The sequence below is a fragment of the Cygnus olor genome, chromosome 16 (genome assembly GCF_009769625.2).
Source record: "Cygnus olor isolate bCygOlo1 chromosome 16, bCygOlo1.pri.v2, whole genome shotgun sequence".
NCBI classification, from domain to species: domain Eukaryota; kingdom Metazoa; phylum Chordata; class Aves; order Anseriformes; family Anatidae; genus Cygnus; species Cygnus olor.
Window position 1 is genome coordinate 14,211,872 of NC_049184.1, and position 18,504 is coordinate 14,230,375.

The window sequence follows — 18,504 nt, forward strand, 5'->3', positions numbered from 1 at the left end:
CCTGATGGTAGGGCTGGGAAGTTTGTGATGGGAAAGCACCGCACCCAGAAAGCCCCAGGGAAGGTAGAAAGGTGCCATCTTCAATTCCCTTCTCACCAAACCCATCATCCCACTGTACTAAAAGCTCCAAAAGCCGGGACACTACTCACTTAACGTCTCCAGGAGCTGTCTGTCTTCCTGCAGCTTCTTCTCCAGAACATCTTTATGCTCTGCAGGAAGAGAGGAGAGGACTTTTCAGCACCGACCTTGCTCCCCAAGTCGTAGCCTCCAAGGACGGGGCGCTCACTCACCACTGATGCCCTCCACCATGCCCCAGTAGAGCCCGCTGAAGCCGGGGCAGCGGGCCAGCACCTGCTCGCCCACCACGTAGAGGTGGAAGGGCTTGCGGGGCTCCTTGATGTTCTCGATGTTGATGACACGGCTGCCGTCGGGCCAGCTGATGAGGACGTAGAGCTTGGCCGACATCGGGGCTGCCCACCTGGAGCAGGAGAGCGGGAGGGGAGCATCGCAGCACGGCTTTGTGCTCGGGAGGATTCGCAAAGGGGGCTCAGCCTGAGGCTGCGAGCCCCGTAGGTACAAAATATTTCCCCCTGTCTCTTTTCTACCTGTTGTTTCTCTTTCCCCATCCCTCCCCTGTTGTGCTTGTCTTGTCCTAAATAGTTCCCCTGTGGGGTTGTCCTGATGGGGGCACAGCCCCACAAGCTTTTATTGTCCCTTAGCTTAATTTGAAGAACTCCAGCCATGTGTTGTGTCACCTGGGGTCAGGCAGGAGCTGCTCAAACTTGGGATGTGTTGGGCAGACCCTGGACAAGCCACCAAGCAGGCACAGGCTGGTTCCTCTGCTGGGGTGAACCAACACAGCTCAGTTGACATCAATGGGGCTATGGCAATTTGGTGCAGAGGGGAATCAGATCTGTGTGATATCAGGGCAGGACAGAGAAGAGACTCGAAAAGACCCAGGTGTGTTCCGGGAAATGATCTTCCCTTTGCCTGTACAGCTATTTCCTTCAGTAAATGTCAAACTGCTTTGATAAGGAGGGCATCAATTTACCTCTGTTTCACACAAAGGGAAACTGAGGCACGGAGCAGCAAAGGAGACATCTAAGGCAGCCAAATCGTGGGGCTGCAAGGAGCTGGGCCCCTGGGTTCTGGCCCATAGCTCTGCCCACCAAGGCATCCTGCTTGTCCCCTTAGAGCAGCAGCTGAAATCAGGGGAGAAATGGGAGTGCTCAGCCCCCAGACAGCAACCAGGCTCGCAGCAGCTTTCAAACCTTCCCGAGGCAGAGGGGCAGCTGAGGACCAGGCTCAGTGAGGATTTCTTTCCAGCTTTCATCCCACACATCACAGACGAGCACAAAACCAGGCAGGGACCAGCCACCCAAGCTCCTAAGGGCCCTGGCAGAGCATCCCCTCAGCCCGTCCTGCTCTGCGGCAGCGTTTGGCAGAAGGGTTCTGCGGACTGGGGCTCAGCCCTTGTGCCAGGCAGTGCACGGAGGATGGCCGCGGTGCCCGAAGCCAATGGCAGGGCACTGGGGCAGGGAGAGGAGCAATTGAGCAGGGAGAAGCTGACCAGACAGGCAGCTATGACCCAATTTATAGCTATCTCTCATTTTGCATTCATATCCCCATTAAAGTTGAGCCTGGACGTGATCCCCTCACCTGGGAGGTTCGGTTCACCCTGCACAACTTTCTCCTTCTCCTTCCCCTCTCCACCACCCAGCAGCTGCAGCAAAGCTGCTTGCAGGAGCTGTAACACTCCCTGAACCTGCCAGCCTGCCCTGCTGGCACAGACTTACATCTGGCTCACTCCAATCATTTTCCTGTGACCGAGACACGCCGTGCCATTTATTTTTATAAGGCAGCACCATGCAGCAGCTCGCCATGTGCTGACGGCTTGCTCCCCACGTCCCCCTGCCAGCCACAGAGGCTGGATGCTCTGCAGCAGGCGGCTGCACCCAGCCCTCTGCATAGCCCCAGGAAAGGTACAGAGACCAAGCAAAGTGGGATATACAGAGAGCTGAGACTTCTCCCTCCCCAAAACACAGCTGTTTTAAAGAGCTCCGTATTCTAAACAGCAAACAACCCCAACCCCCAAAATCTCCCTACAGGGGTTTTCCTTTCCAAAACATTTAAAGCGAAAAAGCACTGATCTTCACAGCTGCTGCTGCTCCTTCCTGCCCCACTTACCAGGTGCTCATTTACCTTACCGAACACAACAAAACTACACAAATGCACAAACAGAGAAAGAGAGAAAGAGAGAGAGAGAGCAAAATCCTGATAGCAACAGAGCTCGTCCTTGCCTGGTTAGCACTGCTCCAGGTGTTGAGTCTTGCAAAATGTCTCCTGGCTATGCAGATCTCAGCTGCCTGCTCCAGGAGAGGAGGTGGCCGGACAGTCCTTTGCCTTGGGCTTGTCCCTTCACCACAGTTCCTTCTCAGGTCTCCTTTGTCTGGCTTAGAAAACTCCCACCTGCTGTCCCCACTGCATTACAAAAAGAAGGAAAGAAAAAAAAAAAAAAGGGCAAAAAAAAAAAAAAGCCCCTTTGCTTTCTTTTTTCTTGATTGTTTTGTTTCAGCATTATTTTTCCTGTTATTTTTCCATATACATATATATTTTTTTCCTTAGCTTGTTTCAGGTCTGTTTCTTACAGGGAGAGAAAGCAGAAGAGAAGAGAAAAAGCCTTGGATTTTTTGGAGCATGAATAAACCTTGCATTTCCATGAGTTATTCATGAATAATTCATGAAAATGCATGATTAATTCAGGTTCATGAATTATTCAGGAATAATTCTCGAACATTCCTGGTTAATTCATGCTCACACAGCGAGTGAGTCAGGCTCTAGGGCTTGGCAAATTCCTTTCTCCCCGAGACAGGAGAAGAGAGGCTTAGAGACGGCTGCATTGTGCACTTCCCATTTGCTGAGCCTGAGAAGCAAACATTCTCCAGGCCCTTTTTTGAAACATGGGCTTGAAGAAGAGATCTGAAATGCCTGCAACCTCCTGGCCATGGAGGAATAACACGGCACCAAAAGAGAGAGAGAAAGGGAAAGAGAGAGAGAAATTGCTCTTGGAAGGAAGCCTGGCAGCAAGTTTTTCTCCCTTTCAAAGCATCTTTTGGACTGGCTGTGCCTTTCCTTCTCCCCCTGCCTCCGGATCTCTCCCTGGTTAAGATGCATGCCAGCTGCTTCATTTGCTACCTGCTATGTACAGAAAAGGACAATATAAGCAATCTCTGCTTGAGGAAGCAGAGGGACTCCCCTTGCCACTTGCCCATCTGTCCCCACACGTGTGTGCACAAACACACTCAGCCCCTTGGCTGCTGCAGCCCACGCACACATGCTGGTGGCAGCCAGCTTGGGGGGCACCGTTTTCCCCCACGGTTCATCACAGACATCAAGCTGGACAGGCACAGTTCAGTCTTTATGAATTTCTCCCCAAAATGCCACCCCTGCAACACCTAGGGTTTGCTTCCGCAGGGTTTTTTTTATCACTGGTGCATGCAGGGTTGCAGCCACTGGTGGGGGTCACGAGCATCCCCCTGCTGGGGTGGTCCCAGGGCTGGTGTGGGCAACTGAGGCATTGCTGGGGTCTGAGGACAGAGCCCCAGGGCAGCCCAGATACTTTGCTAGGATGCTTATTAGCAATCAGTTATCTCAGTAACCAGGAGACAGCCACCGCAGCAACCCCAAATCCCACAGACTAGCTCAGCCAGTGGTTTAGTGACACAGGTTTTCAATACCTTGAGCTGCCAGTTCCCAGAAACCCAGCTAAAATACAAGACATCAGCTTCGTCAGAGCCTGCAGTGAAGAGAAACTGCTGCGTGGCACCTAGCCTGCCATGGTCTGGGCTGAACCCCTTCAGGAAAAGGCACAGGGGGCTGGAGCCACCTCAGCCCAGTCCACAAAAGCTGCCCCAGCCCCTGCACGATGTGGAAATACAGCACAGGAGTGAATAATCCAGCAGGGCTGTCTGTCTTGTCTTAGCCAAAAGCAGCTCTGGATGCTGTGGAGACTTCAGATGTTCAGTGAGATATCAGAAAAGGACCTCATACAGAACCACAGGGCAAGAAAACGTCTTTATCCCTGAATGGCAATATTCACAGCTCAAAGAATACAGCTGTCAGCCCAGGAAAACAAGATATTAAATAGAGATCCAAGATAAGGAAACATATCACTGCAGATACAAGTGTAAAAGCAGTGGTATTTGAATTCTATGAAGTTTTGAATGATGTTGCTGAAGGAGAATTATACATGAAGAAGAACTGAAAAAGCAATGATGAGCAGAAAAATAATAGGCACATGACAATGGATATGAGATTGGATTTCTGTTTTTATGCAGGATGTGGTCCAATAAAATCTGCTTGCAAAGTGGCCTTGCTGAAGAAAACATTGTTTGGTTTGCTTTGAAAATCCATCAGTATGCAAAGCCCAGTGGATGAGTAGTCCTGGAGGCAGGAGTGGGCAGGGGCTCGACTGCAAGCAGTGGGAGAGGAAAGGTTGCGGTGGCCACAAGAGGAAGACAAACTGTGGTCTCAGCAGATAAACCAAGAGTCCATTTGTACACACAGTGTTATTGTTGAGTTATTCCAGGAAAATGCAAGTCTGAGCGAATCTCAAGCGTATGACTTCATGAAAATTAGCAAGTCCTGATTAGCTTTGCCGTGCTGTTTGACTACGAAATCCATTGCCAGACCCTGGCTGGGGGCTGTACCAGAGCTGCTGTGTTGGGAACCTCCAGCTCTGCATTTCCTGGCTCCTTGAAAACAAATCCCATTCTGGCCCCCCCAGCACCACCACATTTCCACACTGTAAGCCATATGTGCTGAGATTTACATTTCAGCTGTGACTAAGGGACAGCGATCTTGTCTTTGTAATCTTGTCTAGAGAGGTACTGAAGTAACCGTGTTCAGCATTTTACAACATCAAGACCAGTGGCTGTTTGAATGTTGCCCTGTCTTTATCAGAACAATCATAATTGATGTTTAATGGGATTTAAATAGCAAATGTAGGTGTCTTTAATCTCCCATTGTGTTTTACCTCTGCAGTGTTCTTCTTCCTTCAGCATGCACTCTTCACCATCTCAAGACACAGCCATAGTTGGATAATTGAGGGACAAGAGCTGCACAGTTTATGATTCCTATTGCCACAATGCAACAATTTGGGAACCACAAAGCAGTGGGGTTTGGTGGGAGCAGACCTGAGGACCACCAGGGCACAAGCTGCAAGAAGGACACAGGCATTTAGTGAAGCCCCCTTGTCCCCAATCCCACTTGGGATGGCTGCTAGGGCTGCAGGAGTCATTAGAATGGATCTGGGACTTGATTTTGTGGCCGTTTGTGTGACAAACGCTGTGGCATAAGTCACTGCCTGTACCAGAGAGAGACCACCTGGTGGCATTTTGCATTTTTAATGACGATAAGTACAAGTCCTGTCTCTGCTGGTGGTACGAGAACATCGAAACATGATCCAGGCTAATGAGGCTGGAATTAAATGCATTTTAATTAGGGACTTGTCTCTTTCTTAATAGACTAGAAACAAGTTAAGTCACTCAGAAATGGGGAGCAAGGCAAGTCCCAGGTCAGCAGTCACCTAGTCTGGTACACATAAGTCTTACCCACTGCAGTTTGTCAAATGTTTTTCTGGACTAAAGCATTTCCATATTATTCATCATGTGGCAGAGCACAGCAAACAGTGAAAAAAACAGAGACCAAATGTGCAAGGCACAGGTCTGGCTGCAGGGCTGCAGAGGCTGTGCGCGCTCCTGCAAGTCCACAGGCCTGGCAGAATATCTTGCAGTTTGGTAAATGTAAAGCCCTTTCTTCTCTTTGTTGCCTTGAATTCATCGGAATATTTTTTTTTTCCGCAGAAAAGAGATTCCCCTTTGCAATTCCATTCAAAAAAGCCTTTCTTTTCACCTATTCAGCTTTGCATCATTCTGCAATGCCTATTTCCTGAGCTGTCTGTATTTATTTGACCTTTGCACTCTACAACATCTGTTTCCTTATCTGCTTGGCTGGCTGATTCCTTGGACTTCTTTTGTGAGCTCGACAGGGAGATAGCAAAAGTACAGCCTGGCGGGGGGGCACACAGGGCACAAACACTCAGGAGGAGGGCAGGGTGCTGCCTCCAGCCCCCTCCATGGGGTCCAGACAGAAGAGAGCTCTTGGCCACAGCTTTGCTCCATTGGGGTGGTTTTCCCCCATTTCTTCCCCTTTCTAGCAGAAAGCAGGCTCCAAAGAGAAGTTATTTTCGTCAGGGGGCACAGACACAGCACCACACTGAGGTGCCACGGGGACATCTCACCCCCCACTGCTACGTCCCCTGGCACAGCAACCTGAACACCAAAACATGTGAAATCCTCTGCTTTCACCTTACATAACCACAGCCGCTAATTATTCCTCGCAGGGCGTTTAATATTGCTGAATAATTCATCAGATCCCCTCCAACATGTCACAGCGCCGAGTGAAACAGCACCGAGGCCTTGCAGGCCCCGCGCGGTTGGCACCACACAGGCCCCAGAGGTGCCACCACAGAGGGGCCCAGGGGTTCCCACCGAGCACCCCAGACACAGGGGCACAAAGGGAAAGGAAAATGCTGAACAGGTTTGCAGCAACACACTGTAAAATCAGGCAAACAGAGAAATTGTCCTCGGCCAGGTGATTCTCTGGGCCTCTTGTGTGAATAATCTGTCAAAATTCATGGCTACGCTTAGCAGGGAGAACAACCCCACCCCAGCCCTGCCTACTCAGTGACATTATTTTGGTACCTGACTACTTAAAAGGTGCAAGCATACTCTCTCTAATTTGCCAAACTGACAAATTTACTCCTCTCAGGAGACATCCGCATCTCCATCTTCACCCTCTTCAGCCTTATACACTCGGTATACACTCGGCTCAAAACATGAAAAGGTTTTTCCTTAATTTCTTCTCCAGGAAGAGGGAATTGATCTTTTATTTTTAGCATGACAGCCACAGTTTAAATTGACACGTTGACAGCAAAAATCCACTGCTCGTCACATCAAAGGCTGATTCAATAGTACCTATTACTCCAGTAATGGAGGTCTTCTCAGGGAAGAGTGAATTAGTACAAAGAGAAGCACGAGGGGGAAGAGAGGAGCTGACAGGACCAAAACGGATGGGGCCTTCTCGCTAGAGATGCGCATCTGTGCAAGGAGGCAGAGGAAGGAGCAGAAGCTAAGACAGAAGTGGTTTAAATTAGGATATTTCTTGCACAGGGCAAGACAAAACATGACACACTTCTCACCTTGTCAATGGATGCAATTCAATCCTCTCAGCTCCAGCTGGGGAAATGTGGGGCAGAGTTCAGCCCTCACTCACCTGGTGAAGGACAGAGTTGATCAGAGCTCAGCCCAGTTTCCACTGCATGAACTTCATGGCCTTCCACAGGATGTAACTCGTGTTTGCAACAAGAACAGCATCACCAGTAGCAGGGGAAGGTTTTCCTCTTCATCCTTCCTGCCGTGCAGGTAGTTGTCTAGTAAAACACTGCACTCTGCTCTGCGACCAAAGCAGAGGTGTAGAACTTTGTGTGCCCCAACAAACCAGCAATCAACTCATCCCATGGCTCTGCTGCTCAACACCATCAGCTCTGCACAGAGCAGGCAGCAAACTGGTCTCTCTTTGCATTGCCCACCATTTTTGGAGTGGGAACTACAGATCACCATCAAGTATTTTCTAGTGTTAAGTGCTCCACGTAGCCCCATCCAAATTCTGGATGTTGGTTTTGGGCTAATCCAACACTGGATTTTTGGCCCCGCCCATCAGAGCTCAGGTCAACAGGCACCCATCAGCTCGGGGCTTAGCCTCCTTCCAACCAACAGTAAATGAAAAAATCTACCAGGGATGTCATGGAAAACCTACACAAAGTCTCAGGTGCTTGCTAAGGAAAAGCTCACTTCTCATTTTTTGGGAACAAGGAAGGTCTTGTTTGCTCAGCTAGGAAGTGAGACAGTTTGTTTCTCATACCTACTCCACATGGCATCACTGATGCACTTTTGACTCAGAGAAATCTGCTGATTGTCTTCTCCTAAAAAAAGAGCTGTTCCTGCGAGTGACACCGTGGTGCGGGAAATGCAAATAAGCTGTTATTCAAATGCCATTTCTGAAGGGATTGTGCTCTGCTTTCAGATAAGATTAGGAGCTCAGTTACAGTACAGAAAAGGTCTTTCATTAAAAATTCTTTCATTAAATCAAACATAGAACATGATAAGGACAAGTTGCAAAGCTCTTCAGAAGCACATCTGTGCCAGACTGCTGGGTAGCGAGGCCTGACAGAGGGAGCCTCAGCTGTTCCTCCTCGCCTTCTTTCAAATAAATGAGTCCCACATACCTCATCTAACTACATTTTTAAGGAAAACACATAACCAAATACCTCTGGGGCACCAAGTTCATTGAATGCATATCTTACATTGGTGGAGAGGACCAGTATAAGCAACTATCCACTCATTTTAGATGTGCAATAGCACGTTCAGCTAAGTCGAGTAAAGCCCGGGAGCTCTGTTTCCAGTTCCAGCCAGGTAGCAGGAGATCAGGTATAGATTTTAAAGACTTTTTTAAGCCCAGCATCTAAGGGGAGATGCTGGATAATAACTGGATAATAAGCCTAACTGGATAATAAGCAGGTGTTGGTGAAAAAATGACCATTCCAATTTGGAGACCAAAACAGAGATTCATTGAAATTCCCTTTCAAAAGAAATCCCCAAAGCTCGTAATCTGTTGAAGAAAGCAGTCACCTGGAAGGGAAGGAACAGCATTTTTCAGCAGGTTTCACAACTCAGGCAACGGCCACCCCCATCAATCATTAGGGCTGTAATTCCCACACCAAAAACCCTTCAAAGATCTCAAAAAACTTTCTTGGGACAAGTCTGAAAAGTGATCCATGAAGGCCTAACGTTCCCATCAAGGACAGCACAAGATGAGTAGGAGAGCATGTGCAGAGCACTTCAAAATTCAGACCTCACAGATGAGAAGGGATTAAATCCCGACAACTGATTATTCAGGAAAGGGATTAAGCCATGAGCAAGGGCTCAGCAAACAAGAGTGTTCATAACAAACCTTTAGTAAGTGTACAGGGAGGAAGAGACAATACAGCTGAACACATCCTGAAGTTGCTCTTTAGGCTGACTTGATGCCTAGTGTATGTTGCAGTGAGTCCCAGACACCTGGCTCAAAACATGCCTGGCAGAACCCAAAAGTCTACTGATAAGCAGTGGAAACAATTAAAAGCACACATAGAAGTGAGCATGCTGTTTAGGACTGAAGAAGAAAGAAAGAGAGGCTAGACATCATATAATAATTTGCATAATAAAGGTAAAATAGATTCTGCTGTTCGTTATGTACCAAAAGACTGGCAGACCATTCAAAGAAACCAGAAAACAATGCACTGCTGTCAGTGGAAAGCTGTATCAAAAACAACCTGAAATTATAACCAGCACAGCAGCTTTCAGAGCATCTTTGATCTAAAGATTTATCAGCTTACACGTAAAGGGTTAGCTATCCATACAGGTACTACAATATCCCCATTGAACTGGGGCAGTAAAGGATGCAAACTTATGCTTTTAGGGCTACAGAAACCAGAAACGAAATAGGAGAGGGACAGCAGAGAGCCAGAGCTCATGCTGGCAGTCTCCTTGCCCACCTCTGCTGGGCTCAGAGGGCATCCAAGAGGACAAGCAGCCTGAGCCCCCTTGCCAGCGCTGCGCTGAGCTCCAGAGGAGAAAATCAGCATCGGTCCCAGGGGCAGAGCAGCCCCTGCCTGCCTGCTGGCTGCCTGCCAGGCTCTGCTGCGTAATTACCCTGGCACAGATGGCTAATGACTTCGTCCTCTCCTCGCTGATGAGCCGGAGAAGGACTGAACAAGTTTGCTCGTTAGCAGCGTGACCCTTCAGGCTGCCTCGTACAAAGGAAAAGAGGCTCCGGGCACTCCAGCAGCACAAAAAAGGTGGACCTTTTCCAAAAAAACATCACTTTGGGGAGCAGACAGGGCACGTTGGGCATCTGTGGTTAGTAGCAAGCCGTGGTTGAGCTCTGCATCCATCTCCTGTTCACTGACACATCCTGCCCTCAGCCCTCCACTGCCCTGTTGTGACACCAACACGCTGTGTTGGGAGGGGAGATTTCTGCCTTGCTCAGAGGGAACTGCCAAAAAATAAAATAAAAATCACTCTGCTCTTCCCATGCTGTGTTAGCACACAGCTCCCTGCTTGCCATCTCCTGCAGAAACATTGACTTCGTGCTGTAGCATCTGGGCACGCACGTGCAAAATTCCACTACAAAAAACATGCATCACCACTCCTCCAAAATGAGGCTGTTTATTTCGTTTTACCAGCTCTAAACTCCTCCAGAAAACACACAGTGCAGGGCAGCCAGGGAGAGCAGAGTGATGCCGCTGTGGAACAGTGGGCTGGTTTAAATTCTTCTCATTAGGTCGTTAACTGCTGGTTTCATTAGGCTGCCTACAGACAAAACATAATTGCTTAGTGGCTACTGCACAGTAAATAGCCAGTTGGGTTTATTAACATTCTCACAGCTGTGAACCTGCCAGAGAAATTCTTTTAACTATGCCTTGTAAAGTTTGTTCCTTCCCAAAGAACATGGCAGGTGACCGGTGTTGGGAACAAACCCCCCCATAAAGGTGTTTTGATGCAGTTTGATGGCACGTGTATTGGCTCTGCACTGAGATCCTGTTCCCAAAATCCAGGTAGACCTTTCTCATCTGGGGCTCTTAGAACTCTCTGGGGAGTTATAACTTTAGCGTTCATTTCACAGGAGCTTTTATAGCCCAAGAGTCAAGGCCAAGGCCATAAAATGCTGCTTAAGCCCTGAGCTGCCTCAAGCTTCTGGATGCTTGGCTCTGAAGGTCTGTTTGGAGCCAGGTCTACAAAGTCCTCTTTAGTAGAAGTCTGTTTTAAACCTTGGCTCACGCTAAAGACAGCCCCTTAGCTTAATTTACTTAAATGTTTCCCTTAAACTGACATAATTTATAATTGCTCTGCTCAAACTCATGGCTCATCCACTCTTAATTTACTCTGCCTACTTGCAGGCGAGCGAGTTATAGCAGCCCTCAGCACATCCGCACTCCTGCAACACTTTGATAGCCCCCATTTAACTTATTACTATGCAGACACACATTAGATTCAAGTTTACCTGAATGAGAGCTTTATCCAGATCCTGCAGGAGCTAATAGAGAAGATATTTCAGTATATTCAGTGTGGCTATTATCTCAGGGGAAAAAAAAGAAAAAAAAAAAAAGAGGATCTTGCTTAAATAAGAATAAAACTTCTGCTAGAATGAGTATAAGAGTATTCCTTTGTTTCACTTAACCATTCAGTAAAAGCCCCCACTCAACATCTTACATTATTTCTAGCATTCACTACATAGCCTATTATTAGAAGAGCTGTGGACCTGTGCTGCAGTTCATAATGATCTCTGGCACTTTTTTTAATGCCTTTTTTTTTTTTTCCTCCCCTCTCCACATTTCCTTCAACAATAGCTGACTAGGTGCCCTCCTATCTTTTTATCTCCTGTTTAATCTATTTGCTCTCGTCTTCCCATGGCACAGCACACGGCGTTTCTCCAGCACACCCTGCTCAGGAGCAGGCACTGGTTGCTATTTCATGATTCACCCACCGCAGCCGTTGGCTTCCCACCTCTTCAGCTTCCCCTGGGTAGGGGAGAGCCAAGGTCAGCCAGATGCAAATGACGTATTTGAAGCTGAAGTGTGACTGGGGAGTGGGGGGGGTGTTTTGCTTGATGAGCAGATGAGAGAAAGGTCTTGGCTGTGCCTCATTTATTAAATCACCCTCGGTTGTGCAGGGAAAATTAAGGACAGAGCAATGATGTACCTTTGACCAGCTTCCCGCTGTCATCGTTACTGTCATTAAGGCAAAGGCAGGCACATCCTCTTAGCCCGACTCCTGCTGTGATGAAAACATTGCAAAAAATAATAGTAATAAATCCGGGATTTTCATCACATGAGCTCTGCCTTTCCAGCCCTCATACAAAGGGGGCAAAGAAACGAGAAGGATCCTCAAATTCTCCAAAATACCATTAAAATTTTCTTTTTTCTGTATAAGCTTTGGCAACCTAAGTGAAGCAGGTTGGCTCTTCAGACCCTTTCCCTACACACGTCTCACAGGGGTGCCTGATCCCACTGCCCGAGCACCCCAAAGCAACACCCTGTGGTGCAGCAGACCCAGCCCCAAATCCCAAGGAGCTGCTGCCATCCCACCAGGCCTGCGTGCCTCCAGCAGGCACCTCTTTGCCGATCTGAGCCAGATCTTCCCCAAACTGAAGTGGTCGATTTGTCGTGGAAATGGAGGATAACCATATTCCTGTCCTTGCAAGGAGAGTCGTCGCTTCAGACCTATAACCTCTGCGTCAAGGCTTCTTCCCACCAGAGTTGTCCAAGCACAGGGGCAGCTTAAAGGCATCTCCGTGAAATGGGATTGACCCAAGAGGGCTACTCAGCCCCTTAAAAGAGCTGGCTGAGGCAGACAGTAGAGAATTAATTGATACGCATGTAACTGACACACAACAGCCACAAGGCAAGTGGAAAGTTGAATTCAGAGAATTAAAGGAATAAGAGAAAAAAATGTCAAATAATAAAAGGTAAGGAAAGCACATCACTCCAACAGGTTGGAAAATGAAGGTAAACAATTTAAAGCAACATGGGGAAAACAAAACAACAACAAAAACACCAACAACTAACAAATAGTAAGCATGATGCCCAGAGCAGAAACAAGCCCAGGCAGATGATGATGAAAGAGCTGAACATGTGCTGCAAGCAACAAGAGAAGTGAAGGGGGCTCGTGTGAGAGGGGAACAAGCCTGAGGAATACCTCCACTTCTTTTCCTAAGTACCTAATCCATTCCCTGCCCATTGTTTTTGTAGGTTTTGTGTTTTGTTTGGTTTGGTTTTATTACACATTCTTGGATTGCGAGGTAGAAATCAAGAAGCATAAGAGTAAAGGTGAGGAGAGGTGTGGCTGATTGAGAATAATCCTGCTCGGTACACAAGGCGCAACCTTGTGCATCAGCAGGGCTGCACCTGAGAGATAGGGTATCTCAGAGAGGACATAAAAAAAATGGAAATAGAAACAAAATAAGTCTCAAAAAAACAGGTAGAACCTCCAAAACCCGGGAAGGGGAGAGCCAGTGACTGGCATGGGGTCAATTTGCTGCCCACTGGCTCAGCCCTTTGTGCTCGCAGCAGGTCAGGGACACGCTGCGCTCTGAGGCTCTCAAGGCAGCAGCCTCGTCTCCAAGTGCTGAGGCTAATGATGCAAATAATCCCAAGCAGAGCTCACGTCTTTAATTGCTTCTTTCCCTCTTCCCGGGAAGTCTAGTCACCCTGGTTACTACAAGCCCTATTTCCTTCCCCTCCCTGCCAAAGAACAAGCCCCCTCTTGGTGAGCGCTCCCAGGGTAACCTCGCGCTCATCACACCCATGCTCAGAGGAAGGCAGCAAGTTCATTTGTCAGTAATTACACTGATTAACTTCCACAGCCGCCTAGTTCAAGAGCCCTGGAGTGCCTCGGGTTACAAATGAGACTGCAGGAGGAAAAAGCTCTGCTGGATTATGCTGCGGCTGCAGTGGTCCTGGCAAAGGCACCCAGCTGCTCCTTGCCTGCCCTGTGCCAACATCCCAAACTTGGGACAATCACGGCCCAGCACCATTAGATCCACCCTACAAAACAACCCAGGATATTTGCAATTCTCCTCTCAAAGGCAGCATCTGAGGAAAACAGCGTGTTTGTTCCTCCCAGACCTAAAAGCATACCGTGCTTACCAACAGCCTCAAAAATATATTTCTATTAAACATCTGCATTTTTCACGGAAAGGAGCACACTGAGCCTTTTTTTGTTCTCTTCAAAATCAACCGGAGCTCTTTGGAAAAGGCTGCCACCCCACCTTCTTATTTTTCCCCATTTGGTGGAACATTTTCTTTCTGTTGTTGTTTGTACCAGTGTATTTATACATCTGACTGAGGCTGCTTAAAATAGTACGACGAGATACCAGGGTGGCAGGGCTGGCAAACTCTGCGCTCGTGCATCCAGCATTTCTGTTGTTGGAAGCCTTAAATCCACCCCTCTGGTGGGATGAAATAGATGCTACTAATCCAATTTCTAAAATATCAGGCATCAAGCTGACACTATTTTAAGACCGAAAAAAGCCAGTTTAATCAAACCTCTGCTATTTTCTCTTTTTTCTGTTTCACAATTTATGATGGCACACAGGAGGGGGAGATTGTTTTGGGAACGATGTTTTCAGACCTCTAAAAATAATATAAAACTGCTCTGCCACGTTCTGAGCTGTTACACCCACAGCCCTAAAACACACTCCATCACCTCGTGCTCCTGTTTGCTCGAAGCACTGCAGAATAAGGTTTATCCTTTTTCTTTTATTTGTCCTTTCGTGTTAATTCGGCTATACCACACTGTTTGTATAGCTGCAGGGACAGAGGTAACCAGAAGCCAGATGCAGGATGGGGACAAAGCAGAAAATAAATTGTGAGTGGTGAATGATTATGTTATTATTTTAATTATAAGTATTACTATAATTATTTCAGCTGGTTTTATTACTGACTATGAGACTGGTGTTTCTAATGAATTGGAAGCCGGCTGAAAGCAGAGTCCTGAGTCTGTGATCTGTGAGTGAGCGTTCACATCCCTCCCAGGAGGATGGATTGGCTTGACACCCTCTGTTCTCCAGCCTTTCCACACGTCTTTGTCCCAGTGCTCATCCTGCACGCACCGACTCCATGCACAGAGCAGTGCTGGGAGCATCACAGCAGCTTTCAGACCCTGGGTCTGATCCTCCTTAAGGGAGAATCACGCTTATCTGAGTGACAGGGAGGTAGAAAGGCAATCCAGGAATACGATTTCTCTATGCCCAACTTCATCCACTTGCATGAGCAATTGCACACAGGAATGAGGGAGCTGAAGGAACCCAAAATGCTTCACCGTACACAAATAAAATCCCGTTTGTGGGCAGAAAAAATCTTACAGACTGAAAACCTCCACTGAAGCCTGAGGACGACCCTGAGCTGTTTCAAAGTGTCGGGGAGGAAGATGCTCAGGACTTTCCATGAATACTCAGCAGCCAAAAGGACTGGGCCTGAATCCACCTCAGGAAACATCATCGGTGCTGTGGGGATGATTTATAAAGCAGCAAGGTTGTGTGAGAGGCTTCCAGCAGGATCTAATGGTGTGCAGGGGCAGGGGAATGCCAGATCCAGCCACCCCACACGCCTCTTTCACCCCAACAGAGCTGCAGCTCGCTGCTGTTCATCACTTTTTATATTTCTCCTGTCAGGTTTATTTTTGAGCAGCTGGTAAACGTGGCTTTCACGATGATCCCACAGGAATCATCCGTACACAGTCTGCAATGCCCACACGGCTAGTGCTAATAAACACCTCCTTTTTATTTTTATTTTTTAAAGAAAAAACTGGTGAAGCTTACAATGCCAAACTCAAGAAAACATAAACCAGGCCTGACTTACCAGAGGTGACTTTTGGAAGGGTTTAGCTGCACCCCCAGCACAGGTGGGTTCAGGACCACCAGTACACTTACAGCCCACACAGGCTGCAGCAGGAGGAGCGTGGCCCCAGCCCCGTGCTTCTCTTCAAATACAGAGACATGGGTCAGCATACAGACAAAGTCAGCAAGAAAAATGAGACAGCGTTAATCAGCTCAGCGAGCAACGAGAGATTGCCACACCATCTGCCCCCCTGCTTTTATTAATCTTACACACTGTGACACAGACAAACCCGGGCTGTCATTTCCCCTTTGATTGTCTTATGCTAGTTGCCATCCTCCAGCTTCATTTCCTGCTTATCTAGCTCACTGCCATTCAGCCTGAGCAGAAAGGATTTTCTCCTCTTCGCAAGGTGCCAGGACACCCACTTTATGGCCCTGTGAAATGTGGCTTTCCACCAAAAAATGTCCCTGCACCCACCTGGCTCAGCCACCATTTCCCACCCATGCAGCAACCTGGGCACCCTCTGTACAGAGCAGAAATCAACCCGAAACAAAAGCTTTAGGTCTTCTCATCCACAACAAACATGGGTTGCAAAGGTTTGCTCCTGGGTTATGTGTGTGACTTTTATTAGTAGGTTCAGGACTTCAATATTGTTCCCGACTAAGCTGCACAGATAGTATTTCAGAGCAAATGAGATCAGCACAGCTCCTGTAACGCGCAGCAAGAATTATCAGATCTGGTTATTCAGACCATGCGAACTGATGCTTTTTCACCTTTGTGCAAAGATAATTATTAGTCTGTCACTGACACAGCCAACAGCCCCTCCTGCCTGGCCCTTGTGGGTCACCCCCCAGTCCTGGCTCCCAGTCGGTCCTTGGCAGCAGGGTGGCACGTGGCACTTCATCCCGGTTCTCCTGAGCCTTCTCCTCCCCAGCTGTCTCCAGACAGGCTGTGTGGGCACTGCCTGACGAGCCAACAGCAGCAGCATTAAAGTGTCACCTTGTTGACACCGAGGTGCATGTCACCATGTCACATCAAGTCCCACACAGCCTCACAGGGATGCACGGGGCTGTGACACCAGCACGAGCGAACCCAACCGGGGGCACCCAAAGGGGTGAGGTGGGACCAGTGGGACCCAGCCCGAGGTTGGGGCAGGAGCTGGGATGTGGGGTCCCTGCCCCGCTGCCACTTCTCCTGCTGGGTCCTCAGGAGCTGCTCCTGGGCTGCTCCAAGCACAAGACATGCTTCTCCCAGGAAATATTATCAAGCATCCGAATGGAAACCGGTCAGCATGCAAGGAATTTGTGAACAGATTAAAGAGAACAAATCCACAAGTTTTTCATCATGAGCTGTTTGCCCAGAGGCGCAGCTCCTTCCTGAGCCCTGCAACACCACAGCACAACGAACAGCCAGTGAATTACTTCACATTGTGCTTTTCTTCCACATCACTGCTGCAGGGTAGCTCACGGGTGATAAATACCCACTGGCCAGAGAAGAGCATCCATTCACTGCTGAGCCCCGTGTGCTGTTACCGAGAACAAATGAGAGGGCAAAGGTTTGTTGGCACCAAAGGTGCTGGGCAATGCTGTGTCCTCAGTCCCTGTGAGGCAGGGAGGTGGCATCTGCTGGGGACAATGCTGTAGCTTAACACCAACTTAAATACTGGAATATTGAATTCTTTTGATTTTCTGTACAAGACAGTGGACATTTCTAAGAATATGTAAATTGAAGACTGGATTTTCCAACCAGTGGACAAAATTCCATAAGTTATCATTGACAAACTCCTTTGTTTTTACCTGTATGCCATCAATGAACACACTCACAGGTGAGGCAGTGTCTGCAGCTGAAAATTGGAGCTAGTGAGCCACTGGATGCACAGCAGCTCTCCATCCACCTCCTCTTGCTGATGGCCAGGAGTTCCTCCTCATTCCCAGCCTGAACAGCCAGCTATTCCCAGTCATCCTTCAGCAAACAGTGCTTTTCATGCTTAATTTGCTCTCTCTCTCTGGTATGCATCTGTATACACAGAGTGCCAAGGCACAGACACTTTCATGGCTGTGAGTTATGCCATTTCTCCGTGCTATTTCCCTCCAAGATCATTGCATGGTTTGGTTCTGGCTCAGTACTTGAAGCCTTGATACCACAGAGTCAACAGCAGCTTTCCTATCAATTTCCAGGAGGCTTTGGATTGAGGCCATAGGAAGGAAAATACAGCAAAGAAATTCCAAGCAGAGGCTCTAGGAAAGTTAATAAAATGCCTCATGCCTGTGCTTGCTGCAGGGAAGGATCAGCTTTCCTGTTTAGTGCTGCTTATTAAGTCATTACAAACAATTAAAGCAGCGGAGAGGAGGAAGACAGAGCTGTCATCTCCAGCTCCCCAGCCTGCCTCTCTGCCCCCGGCATGAATTTCATGAGACACAAATCTCCCAGCGGGAACCTCTCAGCAATTGATTTCCTGCTTGTGAAATCCAGCAGGAAGACATCCTGGTTTTCCTGACACAAAAAAAAGAAAAGGAGATGAAAGGGGAAAAGCTGCCTCGATTTATTCTTTCCAAGCAGCACAGCTGCAGTGACAAACCTGCCCAGCCAGGAGGCCCTGGCAGGAACGAACCACGGCACCCATGGGACCCCAGAGGGCAGGAGCTCATCCAGGCATGTCTTTTCTCTGCCATTTCCCCCAAACAGGTGATCTCCCAGCCCATTTTTCTCTTTAGCTATTCCACCTCCCTCAAAAGCTGCATGCCTGGGATTGCTTGGGAGCAAGTCAACAGCTCCATCACAGCTCGGAGCCTCGAGAAGCAGCAATTTGAGCAAAACACCCAACAGCCAAGACAACGCAAGGCTGCTTATCAACCCATTCCGACATCTCCTGGACTCACTTGAATGCTCAAGAGAGTTAAAAAAAAGCCAACCTGTTTTCTAAGAACAGGCTGCACGACAGCAACGTAGCAGCCTGAGATGCGCAGCGGCAATAAAAGCCTGGTGCGCGGGGAAGGAGCCGGCAC

The 18,504-nt window shown here is 48.2% G+C and overlaps 1 protein-coding gene across 5 annotated transcripts in view; it reads right to left on the reverse strand.

The window, feature by feature from the left end:
* Positions 1-18,504, reverse strand: part of LOC121079088 — a 39,399-nt gene that overhangs the window by 9,374 nt on the left and 11,521 nt on the right. For all 5 annotated transcript variants that reach the window (XM_040575954.1, XM_040575953.1, XM_040575951.1 and 2 more), the window contains 3 exons: positions 2,301-2,481; positions 291-478; positions 150-209 (listed from right to left, as the gene is read on the reverse strand). In XM_040575954.1, the coding sequence (XP_040431888.1) occupies positions 150-209; positions 291-465 (235 nt within the window). In that variant the 5' untranslated portion in view covers positions 466-478; positions 2,301-2,481. The remainder of the gene's footprint in view (positions 1-149; positions 210-290; positions 479-2,300; positions 2,482-18,504) is intronic.